We start from the raw sequence: 16,898 nt of genomic DNA on the forward strand, positions 1-16,898 counted from the left end.
AACGAATAAAAGGCAAAACAGTTTAGCATAGGAAATAACAAAGACGTAGTTATCAGTGTACGGTTAATTGTTATTACTGCAACGTTAGAAATGTTTGAGATAATAAAAGGAACTGAAAATTTAATGCATTAACAATTTTCAAACTGAACAGCGAGAACTGTAGAACTAGGGAACATAAATATAAATTTAGGCAAGGTATTCGACTAGGATTATTTTATTTCTCAAATTGGGTAATTGGCCTATAGAATGGGTTGCCTTCTGATTTTGTGGGGGCTGTAAATTTAAATGAGGTTCAGATAAAGCTTGTTTAGAGTATGAATGATAAAGAGTGGCTTGAAATTTTTTTTCCTACATTGATTTATTAATATTTTTAGTTTAGTTTAGAGTCCCGGCATGGCCAGGTGGGTTAAGGCGTTCGACTCGTAATCTGAGGGTCGTGGGTTAAGTCTCCGTCACACCAAACATGCTCGCCATTTCAGCCGTGGGGGCGTTATAACGTAACGGTCAATCCCACTATTCGTTAGTAAAAGAGTAGCCAAAAAGTTGGCGATTGGTGGCGATGACTAGCTGTCTTCCCTCTAGTCTTACACTGCTAAATTATGGACGGCTAGCGCAGATTGCCTTTGTGTAGCTTTGCGCGCAATTAAAAAACAACAACAAATAAACAGTTTAGTTTAGAGAATGGAAGAGCCGAGATGGACCAATAGGTCCCATGTTTTACCCCAAAACATTATGTTGAGTTTTATTCAATTAACTCCTCCATACGTTTTTGTTATTCATTGGATTAAATTAAATTATTCTATTGTCACTTTTGTATTTAGTGAAGCCTATTACAGTAAAGATTCAGTCCGCAATGCGCCCTCTTTCTGCCGAAGAAGAAGTAGAGGTCCGTTGTTTTTCAAGTGGCTCCCGACCTACGGCTTACATCACTTGGTGGAAAGGAAACGAACAGCTTCAGCAAACAAAGCTTACCGTTGATAACGCCGGGCTGGAAACTAGTATCCTTACATTCACACCGTCCATCACTGACGATGGAAAATACCTTTCGTGCAGAGCTGACAATCCACTCATTCCTAACAGTGCTATAGAAGACGGCTGGAAACTTGAAATCTATTGTAAGTTGTTCTGAGAAAATAATATTTTGTCTATGTACATTTTTTTTAATAATGAGCAATATGATCCGAAGTTATTTCCCATGAAAATATCATCATTACTGACATCTTAGTCAAGCAAAATGTGGAGCTGAATATGCTTTAGCCAAATAACGAGATAACGTTGTTTAATTCAATGCAAACTGTTTATCATTAGCGAAATCAATAAAGAGAGTCTAGGGCCTGACTGATAAATCGGAGCTTTAAAGTTATAGTAAAGAAAAGTTTAATAATTTTTCATACTGAGTTGTACAAAATGTAACATGATTTAATTATCAGATCCTTTAAATATTTCTCAAATTAATGACAAATATGGAACTGCGTTATTTATTTACTGCCAGTTATTTATTTACCATCTGAGTTGTAACGTGAAGTTTCATATTTGTATTATAGATATTTTCATTTTGGCGAAAATGTATGTACAAAAAGTACTGATGAGTGTTTACCGTATTGGTATAGTATAGGGAAATGTTTTTACTCAATAAGAGCAAAGAAGTAGTCAATATTTAGATTTCTTATCTATATGAGATAATATATAGTTACTTATAAGAGACAATTTATATCCCATGCGAAAACTCTTTAACTAAGGAATTTTGTACCAAGAAGTGCATAAACAAAATGTTACCAGTCAAAATCAGAGTGAACTTTTAATTATGCTTTCCAAATGTTGCACTTTGATTGCGTACAAAGGTTGGGTAAGTTATTCTAAAACGATTCTGAAGCGTTAGCACTGACCACAGTGTATCTTAATTGCAGCCTAGTTTCCATTAGAAAAAGATTCTTTGTGAAGACATCATGTAAAAATCTCATCATTCGTCCCTGTTTGGTTCGATAATCCATCTAATATATGAGGACGATACTTTCCACCGCTGCCCGCTTCAACAATTTAATCATACGGAAATCTATAGGCAACTGTTGTTGTTGTTATTTTGAATTAAGCACAAAGCTATACAATGGGCTATCTGTGCTGTGCCCACCACGGGTATCGAAACCCGGTATTTAGCGTTGGAAGTTCACAGACATACCGCTGAGCCACTGGGGAGCCAATAGGCTACTTCAGCTGTTTGAATAGATATGTTGCATCATCAACTTGCGTAGCTTTTCCAGACGAAATCATTTTATTATGTTACAAACTGTTACCTGCGGCGCGTGGACTGTTTTTTTACACTGATCTTTGCATTCATGGATACTCGCCTGTTACAAGATGCCACATTTTTCATACCACGACTTCTTGTAAATCACAGTATTTCTTTTTCAATTTGACAACATATTTTCTCGTTATCAGATGATTTGATTATTTAAGCTACTTAATCTACTGTAAGTTAAAATAAATAAATCTTAATTTAGGGCTTATTTTATATAAAAAACTTTCGTAAAAAGAAATCTGTAAATTTATAACATTAGCAGAAGAATATCTAGAATAACGGTTATATCATGCTAACAGCTTAAAATAAGCAACAAGTTTATTGCCGTATTATGTACTCATATCTTAAATGTTTCGATCTTCAGCCCTTTATCCCAGCTATTAAATCACCCCGGTCATACCTTCAATTAAAAATGTTTCATTTTATGCTATAACAATAACTGACAGTTTTATGAGAAACTTCTATAGTATTATAATTTTCAACTTGAGTGAAATTTTATAACGTTTACTGTTAAATATTTTAAATTATAACGTGGAAAGGCATTATGCTTAAATCTTGTAACTAAAACGTCTAGATTAGTAAGGAAATAAACTCGTTTATCACGAAAATCCTAGTAATTAAATAACTATACTATATTTTGCTTAAAGATGAAAAAAAAAATGTTGCTGATTGGTGAAGAAAGTCAATAAATATGAACAGAAAATTCTCTCAAAAGTAGTTTATTCAACTAATCCATTTCTGATTATTTTACCTGAATTTTAGAAATATGTTTCTGTGTCAGACATCTCAGTATTTTATATTTCTATCCAACATGACATATGGAACCAATAAAGTTATTACTACTTTGAAAATTTACCGGATTAAATTGTCTATGTATTTTGTGAATCACAATAAATATATCTAACTTTACGATATATTTCATGAACAAACTTTTGCAAAAATATAGATATAAGCTCTGAGCATTAGAATGATATACCATTAATAATGCTTATAAACAGGTTGTTTATTGATATAATATTAAAGAATCTGTTTGTAAATATTATTTGTCAAAGTTTGTTTGTTTGAGGTTAAGCGTAAAGCTATCGCTGAACTTCTTACCACGGGTATCGAAACCCGGTTTCTAGCAGTGTAAATCCCCAGGAACACCGCTGTGTCATTGTATCATAAAGTACTTGAAATGGATACGGTAATAAATAAATTTATCGATAAATTGAAAACTAATCAGGTTTGCTAAAAGAGTGTGTTTGTGTGTGTGTGTGTTTTCATATAGCAAAGCCACATCGGGCTATCTGCTGAGTCGACAGAAGGGAATCGAACCCCTGATTTTAGCGTTGTAAATCTGTAGACTTACCGCTGTTGATAAAAAAAAACCTTTATAGTGTGGTAAAACACTATATTACATCTGTTTATATGTAAAAACATATTTACAGTTAAAGCGTTACTGCCTTATATTAGCTAAAATTATAAAATTATTATTGGAAAGCTGTTGTATGACTAGAAAATCTTTTTAAAAAGCATAGACCCTCATAATTATACATAATTGATATGGTAGATTACTAATAATTATTTCGCAGGTTCTGCTGATTCTATTGCTAATCTAGAAAAAACAACAACTCGTATTACAAAATTTGTTTAACACCGTAGAAGGATAAATTTGACTTTAGTTTCTTTATAAAAAACATGTTTATAAACATCTCCATGTATGTTACAAAATCTAAATGTGTTTGCATGTGTATATTTGCGTGTGAATTTTATCAGGATTTTGTATGCTCTCAGCCAAGGTAAACTGATACAAAATCATAATTACCATACATGTTTCTATAAAATCATGACCAAACATATAGATTTCAAATTTTCAGCACTAAATTTTCCATTAAAATTTTCATTTGTGACTAGTTAGAAACCTACATTATTGGTCTGGTTTGTTTGAATTTCGCACAAAGCTACACCAGGACTATTTGCGTTAGTCGTCCCTACTATAGCAGTGTAAGACTAGAGGGAAAGCAGCTATTCATCACCACCCACCGCCAACTCTTGGGCTACTCTTCTGCCAACGAATAGTGGGATTGAACGTCACATTTATAACGCTCCCACGGCTGAAAGGGCGAGCATGTTCGGTGTGACAGGGATTCGAATCTGCCACCCTCAGATTACGAGTCGAGTGCCTTAACCGACCTGGCCATGTCGGACCCCTACATTATTAATGAGTCAAAAACTATGACTGAAATTGCCGAATGAAAATTTTATTTTTATCTCGCATCTTCATTTGCGAACGCATGGCAACTTTGTAAATATGGCCATTTTGTAATTTATAGTCATTTTACCAGCGCTTGATTAATTTGTGTAGCAGGACTCAAAACAGTTTTAAAAAATATAAAAAGCTTAAACTAATTTCATTTGGCTTCCCAGTTTTTATCATTTACATATGAATAGTCAACAAATTTGCTAAATTATCAGTTTATAACAAAGGGCTCCATTCTCTAATAAACATAAAGTTACAAATGTATGTAACTCCTTTTCTTAGACTTTACTTTGCTTAAATGGCTTATCAAATTAACATTTGAATTAGTAGCTCAAAGTATTATTGCATTACTTAAAATATTATGAAGTAAATGTGAACAGTGCGGTATTCAAATTAAACTTAAGTGTGATAACTTCCTGATTGTGTGCTCAAGATAATTTTTCACTGTAATACATGTTATTCATCGGGATTAAAAATTGCCCTGCTTACCTAGAACTAATACTTCTCTAACCATATAAGTACAAATGGCTATAAGAAAAATACATTATTAATAACATGTTGAACATGCGTTATACCATGTTTCACTCAGGTAAAATGACATATACAAATTATTTTCATCCCGTTTATTACACCAATCTTATGAATTGACCGACTTTTAGCAGCACACATACATGTATTCAATATAATTTGTGGACGTAAGCTTTTCTACTTTTGATTTCCGATAATAAGTGTACAATTGCCTTTACTAAATAATTCACTTTGAGTTAGAGAAACATTTCATGGAATAATCATTAACACATCCAGTCATAAGGATTTTGCTCCAATTTATATATAGTTTATCGTGTTAGCTGGAGGTCTGCTCCTTGCAATAATATTGACCAACATGTATGCAAATACGAACAAGATTAAATAAAGCTTATGAAACTTTAAAGCTTTGAAGATGTTCTTATGCTAAAACCCACAATGGTATGTTACACAACTTCCGAGTGTATATTACTAAATGGAATTACTTTCACTTGACTTAATGAAAATCTGTCATGTTTTTTGTAGTTTTTCTGACAGTCGTGTGATTCGAAAGTTCAGGGGAAAAATTAGTACCACAATTTCTTTACAGCATGCCTTAAAGTGTTTTAGGAAATCATTTCTTCCCTGGTTTTGAATAAAGTCTTTAAATACAGACTGCTCCTCCTGTACTACACTAATGACTTGAAATATTTGTATTCAAAATTTTAAAGCATTCCTTATGAAGGACATAAAGATAGAATACCAACCAAAAAAGTAACGAAAATAATATTATAGAATGAACATGAATAATTAGATGGAAATGACAGTTGAATATTTAATGACGTCTAATGTATAAATTTAAGTTTATAAAAACAGTTTAAAAAGTAGTTACTAAATAATTTGGTTATACTTCCTCAAGGATAAATCGGATATCATTATGCAACAACTAAGACAGAAGGTGATATAATATCTGGAAGCACGTTTCAGTATGGTGGCGTATAGGATATTAAAGCAAAGTTGAAAATCTTGATACTTAATGATGAGTGAGTGTAGTTAGTTGATAAATAATGATTCATTAATTTTCATATTATTTTTTTGTGAATGAGATAAGCATAATAAAAATTTAACTTACGATTAGCCAGTTTCACGTGGTCGAGAACATGAAAGCGGTTATGATGCTTGTTTAATCTAACATTGTTTTCTCTGCCTGATTTTCCTGTGTAAAAATATGTTCAAACATTGAAATCACTTTTCTACGTATAACCAGGATATTATATTTTGGATATTTATTTGAAAAAGAGTAAATAATTCGTCACCTAGTTTGAGTTCAAAACTTGGGAGCTTTGGAAAATGTGCTTTTAGCCATCCTGAACCAAGTTTTTTAAGTTATTTGAAACACACCTAAGGAATAGAAATAAATAACTTTACTTTTTGTTAAACTGAAATTGTTCTGTGAACGATTATGCAGGAAATGTGTGTCTTATAGGAATACCATTGAATAAAAAAATATTTTGAACTATTGCCAACGTATTTGATCCCAAATTTGTTGGTTAAAGACCGATGACTAAGTCTGTTACCCTAAATAAATTGGTAGTAAGAGCAAAAACTGTATTAATCGTCGCTAGCCTTTTCGTTTTGTTCAGAATTAAAGGCACTAAATTTAAAATTACTATTAAGTTTGCGAATGTCATTAACTCTTTTTAGCTTCTGGATAAAGCCAAATAATTAATAATTAATATAAGGTGAAGATCAATTCATAATGAACAAATTATCTGATGTCTCTAGGCATTCTTCTTGTAATATTTTAGGCCCAACATGGCCTAGCGTGTTAAGGCGTTCGACTTCTAATTCCAGGGTCGCGGGTTCGAATCCCGGTAGCACCAAACATGCTCGCCCTCCAAGCTGTGGGGGCGTTAAAGTGACGATCAATCCCACTATTCGTTGGTAAAAAAAGTAGCCCAAGAGTTGGCGGTGGGTGGTGATGACTAGCTGCCTTCCCTCTAGTGTTACACTGCTAAATTAGGGACGGCTAGCGCAGATATCGCTCGAGTAGCTTTACGCGAAATTAAAAAAAAAACAATCTAATGTTTTAAATTTACAAATTTCTTTTTACGAAAGTTTTTATATAAAATACGCCCTAAACTCAGATTAATTTATTTTAACTTGCAGTAGATTAAGTAGCTTAAATAATCAAAGCATCTGATAACGAGAAAATATGTTGTCAAATTGAAAAATAAATACTGTGATATCTGGTAAACAAACACATGGCTTCGCTTCAGGCATGAAAAAAAAAAATGGTGCAGCTAAAATGAAAAAAGTATTTACACACACACATATATATATAAGGCAAGAATGTTTTTCACATTTATGGATTTATTTCATTTCATAGTAATATGATCTCTCAGTTACTTAGATTATGCAGAATTTCTAATAAAGAAGAATACTTTCTTTCTTCTAAATGTAGAACTTTTGGTAAGCTGACGATTTTAAAATATTTGATGATACGTATTATAAAATGTTACTGAAACCTGAAAGCAAGAGAAGTGGAAGAGTTGTCTGTATCTGTAATGGTCAGAAATAGAGTGATTTTTATCGCTTTAAAATATATATTTCTTCAGTTTAATCATGTCTGCTTTTACGCAAACCCAGTTTATCTTTTGTATTTGCCAAAGGCGTAATAGGTAGAATTCGAAGATATTTAAGATTATGCACATAACTGAGCATATTATTTAACAGTATATTCTTCGGGATGGTTTATTGGATGAACTTATTAGTTCTTTGTCTTTATCTTGGAGATAAGTTTTCTAATTCTATTTTTCACTTGTTTAATAGCAGAAATTTTCAACTTGGACATTTTACGTTTTTATTACATTGTGTTGTTCATAATATATGTGATTATGATGGGAACTGATATATTATATTCAACAGACAACTTTTACCTGTGACCCTAAGTAGCTTCATTCTAATACACTTTTAATTTTACTTTTATAATTATCCTTCATTAGGAGCATCTACTTTCTTATAATTGGTTGTAGACGCTCTTTTTTTTTCTTCTTCCTTTTCCTTCAACATATGAGCTTTGCAAATAAAGGTTAAATTTATTATACGGTGTAGCCGTACCGCCGTTTTAGTTTTTTACAACAAACCTGTAATTAAGGTTTTTCCTGCACAGTTTCACAACGTTGTGCAGAAATTATGACTGCAGTATAGACACACACACACACACACACATATATATATATCATTTGTTTAGCTTCGAAATTAAAATTACGCATACAAGCACACACAATTACTATTTATTATTAATATATACAAGTGATTATAGCCGACGACGCTCGAGCTATTAGGTTAATACATTCTAGAAAACTATGTCAGAGTGTATTCCTAATCAATTTTAGCATAAAAGTGTAGCCTTTATACTTTTATTGCCAAGCAACTTGACATAAAAGTCGTTGTTGGAACGTATTGTTAGTAAAACGCACTGGCTTTCCTCTGTATTAGAAGGCCTGGCACGTAAGGCGTGCGACTCGTAATCCGAGGGTCGCGGGTTCGCGCCCACGTCGCGCTAAACATGCTCGCCCTCCCAGCCGTGGGGGTGTATAATGTTACGGTCAATCCCACTATTCGTTGGTAAAAAAGTAGCCCAAGAGTTGGCGGTGGGTGGTGATGACTAGCTGCCTTCCCTCTAGTCTTACACTGCTAAATTAGGGACGGCTAGCACAGATAGCTCTCGAGTAGCTTTGTGCGAAATTCCCAAACAAACAAAACTATATTAGAAATTGTCATATAAAGAATCGTTTCTGCTTTGTAAGATTTTTCGATAGTTTGTCTCATTAAAAAGATGCGCATGCATGTGAATAAGTAATACTCGGATGCACACCCTCAAGGTCCACTTCGTATGAATGCAGAATTTTAGGTGTCTAAGTTCTTTCCTCTTAGAAATATAGTGATCATACTTTTTTCTATTGTTTTTTTTTTTTTGCTATCTTGCCATATAAAATGATGCGCATGCGCGCAAGCACAATGATAAGTAATAATACCCAGGTGCACGTCTTCAGGGTCCACTTAATATGGATGTAAAATTTTAGGTTTCTAAATTATTTCGTCTTGAAGCTATAATAGTCACGTTTTCTCTATGCAGTTTATCGCATAAAAAGATGCGCATACACATAGATAAGTAATAAACCAAGTGCACACTCACACAAATTCCACTTGGTATGGGTTCAAAATTTCAAGTTTCTATGTTCTTTGCTCTTGATGGTATTATATAATATTATAACATATTATAACCTGTTGGGTTTTACAAGCTTACCTCATTAAACAGATGCGCTTGCGTCCGTGCACAAGACATGGAAGAGTAAGAATACCCAAGTGCAAACCCTCATTGTTTACTTTGTATATGTGCAAAATTTCAGGTTTGTAGGTTCTTTCTTTTACTGGAGTATTGGCAGTCACATACAGACCGACAAACATGTCCTTTTATTATATATATTTGTAGCATAAAATAGGAAAGTCACACATGCACATTAACGTACATATCTAGTGTTTCGCACAGTTTGTCTCTACGATACTTTTCGTTTTCAACTTTTGTTTTTATGGTTTTATTTCCTTTCTGTCCTCAACAATAGAATATATTTATTTCTTTAAACACCTTCTGCTCAATAAGTATGTCATAAATTTATAAAGATTGCGCATCAATCCTCCAGCAAAGAAAATATCACTTGTTCTATACAAACTATCCAACCTTGTTTCGCATAAAGGAAAGTTTAATAATTTTGGATTTCAAGGCTCATTTATTTTAGTAGCAAGTCTTTAAAAAAGCACGCACAAATAAAAAGATACAACCTCTAATGCTACATAGATACATTATACAAAGGTTTTGTTCGTTTGAAGGTAAGCACAAAGCAACACATTGGGCTATCTGAGCTCTGCCCACCAAGGGTATCTAAACCCGGAGGCAAGTGTTGTGAATACAGATGTACCGCTGTGCCACTATGGTCCCCAAAAAAGTATCATGTTAGAATATTTGTTACATCAACACCATTAATTTTTTTTCTAATAGTTGTTTTAACATAGCTTTTACATCTGTCTACAGTTAACAAAGAGGAACCACCATCAAATAATGGATAACGAATGGTCATGTAATACCATACTTTATTGCTTAATTTTCAAACATCTATAGGCAATATTCTTTTCAGACATAAGAGAGATATCTATTAAGTGCAGTTGTATTCACAGTTTAAAGCTACATATGTTTTATAGTAGTTGATTATTTTGTAATACACATGCTACGTAACCTGTTTAAGTGTGACACGTAAAGGCGTGTAACAGCCTAATGTATTGTTCAATAAACTGGTGCTGCTGTAAAGGTTTTGACGGTTAATAAAACTGTCATGTCACAAAACATTCCACAAAGCAAGAAACGTTCTATTTCTCCTTGATGGTCATTCTTTTAAAAATGACTAAAAGAGTTGTCACCTGGCATGTGTAACTTGCAGTGTTCATCTGTATTTCTACCAGATACTTATCGAAATAAATTACTCGTCAGGTTTCACTTGGAATGATATGCACAGTTCTGCTTTATAATAAATAAGAATGAATACTGTTTTATAGCAAAGGATTAAAAGCAGAATTACCAGGATGAATCTAAGAATGGAATAGTTCGTTGTTATAGAGAAAGGTTAGGATCCCCTGAGTACCAAATTGAAGATCGAAAGGATAAAAAAAACTGATTTCTTTGTGTTCTATTTTTAAGACAATGTGCGAAAGGAGGTAGCTTTAAAATTTGAAAAAGAGGAGTTAAGCTTAAGCTAAGACAGTTTTATTTTCTTATTAAGGTGATTTTCTTATGTATTCAGGGAATACGAGACAGAAATAATGATTAAAATACTAATAAGATTTCTTGTCGTAAGAATATGTAGTGCTATAATAGTTTACCCTTGAAGAATAAATTTCTACTTTTCGAAAGTTCTCGGATTATAAGATTTTATCGTTTTGTAGGTGAACGAATTTCATTGTCATTATATTTAAAAAAAAAAATATTCGGTTTTATGGTCATAACAAATTCGGTTTTGTTTTTCATGCATTTATTACAGTATTGTACATATATATTCGATTTTGTAAGCTCGAATATTTATAATTCTATAAAGAACTTGCATAACTTTAGTTGCACGTATAAATATTTATTGTTTAGTCAAACGAAATTAAATTGTGTTATATAAAAACTAGCTTGTTCCATGACGTAACAGTAAAGTAGTTGAATACTATAATTTTATACTGAGTTTATATGATAATTTAGGATCAGTAATGAATAATACGAAAACTGTAACTCGTTTTCAGCATCAAAGCATGAATCGCTCATAAACCGTCAGCAAAAATTGTAATTATGAAACAATTGGCTGTATATTTTTGTTGTTTCATAGTGTGTTTACAATACGATTTTTTTTACATTTTGCAAAGTATAGTAGTCAGTTATTTATATGTTATTAGAATGGTAGTTAAATTATGCATTGTTATTACGCGATAATCAGCTATCTAAATAATAATTGAAATATTCTGTTAGATAAACCTCAAATCTCACTTGAACTGGGAGCCAACAGAAAAGCGGAAAAGGTTAAAGAAGGTGACGATGTTTTTTTCGAATGTCACATTCGAGCAAACCCTTGGGCTTCTCAAGTATTTTGGCACTTTGAAGGACGTTCTCTGACATCCAACACCTCCATAGGCATCATCATTACCAACCAAACTCTCGTCATACATCACGTACGACGTGAATTTAGAGGGCGTTACTCCTGCTCTGCACATAACGTGGAAGGTCCAGGTGTCAGCAATGAGATCTTTCTGAAGGTTAAGTGTACGTTAGTGTATAATATCATCTTTTTATTCTTCCGATACCAGTTTGCCAATATTAGAAGACTACTTAACGTGTGTAATGTGAGCCTCATATAAGTGCATACACGTATACATCATATCTGAAGCGCCCTAAATAACCGACATATTCACTTTCTCTTCACATTTGCTATTAACAAAACTCCCTGGTAACGTAATTATAACAAACACTATACAGAAGCTGTTGATACATATATATGTTTGTGTGTGTTTTACTAACATTCCTTATGTTCACTTTGCACATAAACCATCGATTTGCAGTGTATGATGAAGTTGCTAGTCAGCAATAAGTGAAAATGCAATATAGTATTTATATTCTACACGCATTACAGAAGCTAATCGAGGATTAGAACAATGAGAAGAATATCTCAAGACATGTTTCAAAGTAATATCTTATACAAAATACGGCGATAAATGTTCATTTTATTGCTGTGTAATATAACCTTTAGTACATTTGTTTGCTAATGATTTTAAAGATAAGTGTGTTATGATTATATTGAACACATTTCAATATAATAGAATGAATTACACATTTTGTAGTAGAATATGCTGGCTTAACCAGTCTGTCAGAGTTCTGTAGCTAAATACAAAATCTCTGGAAAAGTCAGTAGTCGCATGTAGTATGTACGACGGTGTTAGTAACCTATAAAAGTTACTTGTTCTGTCGTACGTCAACGCAATGGCAATATGGTTGCGTCCGAGCTTGTAACATTTCGGTAATGTTAGAATTCAGCAAAATTGCAACATATAATGTTTTAAAATCAGTGATAATCCTATCTTGCTTTTGAAGTGCCATTTTTATGACTAGTTGGAATAGTAGAAAAAAAAAGAACTTTTATGCTTTAACCAAAAAAAAAAGATTTGTTTAAAATGAAACCAACATATTTCACCATAATCGTCACTGTTATATACTTGTCTAACACTTTTCTTGAAATTAATCCTCATTTTAGTATTTGGTAGTTTCGTACAAATATTTCTTCATTAGGGTAGGGGCCTGGCATGGCCTAGCGCGTTAAGGCGTGCGCTTCGTAATCTGAGGGTCGCGGGTTCGCGCCCGAGTCGCGCCAAACATGCTCGCCCTCCCAGCCGTGAGGGCGTTATAATGTGACGGTCAATCCCACTTTTCGTTGGTAAAAGAGTAGCCCAAGAGTTGGCGGTGGGTGGTGATGACTAGCTGCCTTCCCTCTAGTCTTACGCTACTAAATTAGGGACGGCTAGCACAGATAGCCCTCGAGTAGCTTTGTGCGAAATTCGAGTTCATAAACCTTATATGAAAATAACTATATTTTAAAACAGAAAATAAATAAATAACATCTTTATCAAAATAACGAAAGAAAATACGACAACGTAATTGGAAGTGTTATTACGACATATCAGAACATTTAAATTTCGCTCCAAACGTTTCTTCATTTTGGAATAATATCAATGAAACCGTTTAAATATTTTTTCTTGTATAAAATATGAAAATATCTTACACGCGTATTCTTCTTCTTTCAGGAATAAAATACATGCATAAAAAAGTGAAACGTATGTTAAATTTAACAGGAATTAATTTCCTTCGAAAATAAATTGTTCAGTCCTTTTATGAAAGAAACAACATACGATATCGCTTGCCTACATTAACAATACAATATATGTGATTATTTTGTACGTGTTCAGTACCACTTACGTACCATCATACTAACGTCAGACTTTTTAATAAATGATTCTATTCAATTACATTAGCTTGGTATCTTGATTGTATGCAAGAAATCTAATTATTGTAATGGTGTATATTGATTATGCTTTTAAAGAAATAGTGGATTGGATTTATGATTTAAACAACAAAATTAAAAAATAAGTTCTGTAATTCTTATTTCTTGCTCGTTTAAATAACATAGAAAAATAGTTCTATTAAAAGTTCTGTTTTTTTTCGTTAGTTTTTCGTCTACTTGAAGCATCGCGTGCATTTGTTACAACTCAATACCAGCATGAGTCTTCCTACTTTTGAAAAATGTATAGTAAGTTAATGTTGAAAGTACGAAGTTCTTCAAACTTTCCATTTTTCATCTTTTAGAAAATACGTGTGTTTAATGTACAAAAAACATCACGCAAAACCACAGTTAGGCACATAGAGATTTTAGTGTTTTCTTACGACAAACCAATAATTCTATGTTGTCGTTCTTGTTCATCATTTTTGAAGTTTTGCTCACAGAAGTTCAAACTCTTTTCCGTTTATTTTTCTCAAAGATGTCCCTCGGTGTGATCTTAATCAAAAAACTACATACGGCGTGGCGATAAACGACGCAGTTGAAGTTTTGTGTCGGTTAGATGCTGACCCATCAGATGTAACTTTTCACTGGAGATTTAACACCACTACGAAACATTCAGACACAATACAATACACCAGCGATCAGACAGAGAGTATTGCAACCTACATACCCCGGACAGAGGATGATTTTGGAAACCTATTTTGTTGGGGAACGAACAATATTGGTATTCAGATCATTCCTTGTGTTTTTACTATAGTTCCTGCAGGTGAGTATGAGAACCTGTTGTGTACTCTAAACATTCGTTACTCGTAACAGCGTGCTAAATTATAGATTAAAACTGAAACATGTTATTGTATATAGGTGTCACCTTTTTAGCAAATATAAGTTATCACTGCAGATGAGATATGAAGATAAAATGGGAAGTGTATGTGTGTGTGTGTGTGTTCTTCTTATAGCATAGCCACATCGGACTAGCTGTTGTGCTCACTAACGGGAATCAAACACCTTGATTTTTGCTTGTTGAAAGTTGCTTGATTGGTTTAAATATTATCCCAAAATAATTATGAGCTTGTTCAAAAACACGCATTTTTGTTTTATTTAAAAAGAAATCTATTATTTTCTGTATTTTAAGTTATACTTTTAAAATTGTTTTAATATCTTCTTTGTAGAAATCTAAATAAAATGTAATTAATTCATCAGTAACAAGTAAATATTAGGATTTTAAGAACTAGGTTCACTCTAATATTTGTCTTACCTGACATTTATGAAATAAAATAGATTATTTGTAGCACTGAGCAAGACCACAACAAAATACACTAAGTAATATTCAGTTAAAATAACTGTAATGGTACAAGACTAATAAAGTTTACCTTTAAATACAACAAAATGAACTGAAAAGTCTAAACTTAGAAAATCATTTTAACCACAGCTCTCTTCGAAAAAATAATTTTATAAGATTGTTTCCGCTTTATTGCAAAGATATACAATGGGTTGATGCTTTCTGTCGTCTGTATGGAATAGAACTCCAAAGTTTAGCGTTATAAGTCCGTAAACAAACAGAGGGAACAAATTGAATCAATCATAAGACTGTTGTCATTAACTATAACACAATTAACGAATCGATGAGGAAATATATAATTTGTTTGTTTACTGAATTGCACGCAAAACTTTCGTGGTCTGCATGCCATAGTAAACCCTAATTTAGAAGTAATAGACTAAAGTTAAAGCTTCTAGTCAGTACCACCCACTGCCTACTCGTGGGCTACTTGCAAATGGTGAGATTGACAGTCACATTATAACATCCCCTCGACTCAAAGTGTGAGCATCTTAGGATTCGAACTCGAGGCCCGCAGGTAAACAGAAGACATTTACACACTTGTGATTAACGTAAGACAATATAATTTGAAAAAATGAACTGATAACTAAAGGAGATCTGGCAAGTTCACTGACCATAAGTCAATATGTAAATTAATATTCAGTTAGAGCCCCGTTAAAGTACTTAGAAAAAAATTAGTCGATGGGGTTAACAAAAACAAAATTAAGGACGTTTACCCTTTTGTCCATAACATCTGTCACTTTTCAACTTATAACAAAACTAGTAGATTGTGTTTCTATACGGATCTGAGCCTTCCATGGTTTGTTGGTTAGAGAGCTCTATTCACAATCTTTGGGTCATAGGTTCGAATCTCCGTCAGTAAACCTTATATTCCTTTCAGCCATGAAGGCAGTATAAGTGATTGTTAATCCCACTTTTCATTTGTAAATGAGTATCCCACGAGCTGGTGGTTGTTGTTGTTGAATAGTTGCCTTCCTCATCGTTTATTGCCTCCCAGTGGCTCAGTCCGCGGACTTACAACGCTAAAACCAGGTTTCGATACCCGTGGTGGGCAGAGCACAGATAGCCTATTGTGTAGCTTTGTGCTTAATTCAAAACAACAACAACCTAGTCTATTACTGATAAATTAATGATATTTATCTCAGATAGTCTTCGATTAGCATAGCTCGAAATTGAAATCAAATTATTTGAATATTTTGAATTTTTACAATAATATATTTCTGAAAAAATCCGAAGAAAAGCTGGAATTTTGTACCGTACGTTCTACAGTGAGACAGAGTAAGTTTTCGAACTTTCTACGCTAAAATCAGGAGGTTTTGATTCCATTGGTAGACACAACAGATCGCCCGATGTGGCTTTATTATAAGAAAACACGGACATTCTCACCATAACGTTAAGTCCACAATTATCATTGTTCGAACTAGGTTTTAAGAGAAAAATGTCTTCAGAATGTTTTATCAATATAATTTGAAAATATATTACATACAGAGTTCAAATGTCAAGAAATCTATGTGAACATAATGAAGAGTAACTATATAAATGTCGTGTTTCGATTATTTAAAACTTTTTTCATATACATGTGGCTTTGTTTTATAATTATTACGTGTTATAAAATACAAAAAATGAATTACTTTCGATCTAAAGATACCACTGAGGCAGTGTCGATTTAAGGTGCCGGTGAACCCTGGGTGAAGTATAAACCATTGATCAATCTTTGCTTTCAAAAAATTACCATACAGGTTGACAAACTAAATTTATTAGTGATAAGAAACGAGGTAATAAAGAAGTAAGAATATTTTCCGAAAGACAGACTGGCTTATGTTTAAATTAAATAATGAAAGACACTCGTCCCACGTCTAATTCTGACCATATTGCGCGCAT

The 16,898-nt window shown here is 33.0% G+C and overlaps 1 protein-coding gene across 1 annotated transcript in view; it reads left to right on the forward strand.

The window, feature by feature from the left end:
• LOC143239027 (protein turtle-like) overlaps window positions 1–16,898 on the forward strand; it is a 212,590-nt gene that overhangs the window by 148,426 nt on the left and 47,266 nt on the right. Inside the window, exons 5-7 of the mRNA XM_076479760.1 lie at window positions 822–1,115; window positions 11,605–11,895; window positions 14,160–14,447. Coding sequence (XP_076335875.1) covers window positions 822–1,115; window positions 11,605–11,895; window positions 14,160–14,447 — 873 coding nt within the window. The remainder of the gene's footprint in view (window positions 1–821; window positions 1,116–11,604; window positions 11,896–14,159; window positions 14,448–16,898) is intronic.

Source organism: Tachypleus tridentatus, chromosome 13 (genome assembly GCF_004210375.1).
Source record: "Tachypleus tridentatus isolate NWPU-2018 chromosome 13, ASM421037v1, whole genome shotgun sequence".
Lineage (NCBI taxonomy): Eukaryota > Metazoa > Arthropoda > Merostomata > Xiphosura > Limulidae > Tachypleus > Tachypleus tridentatus.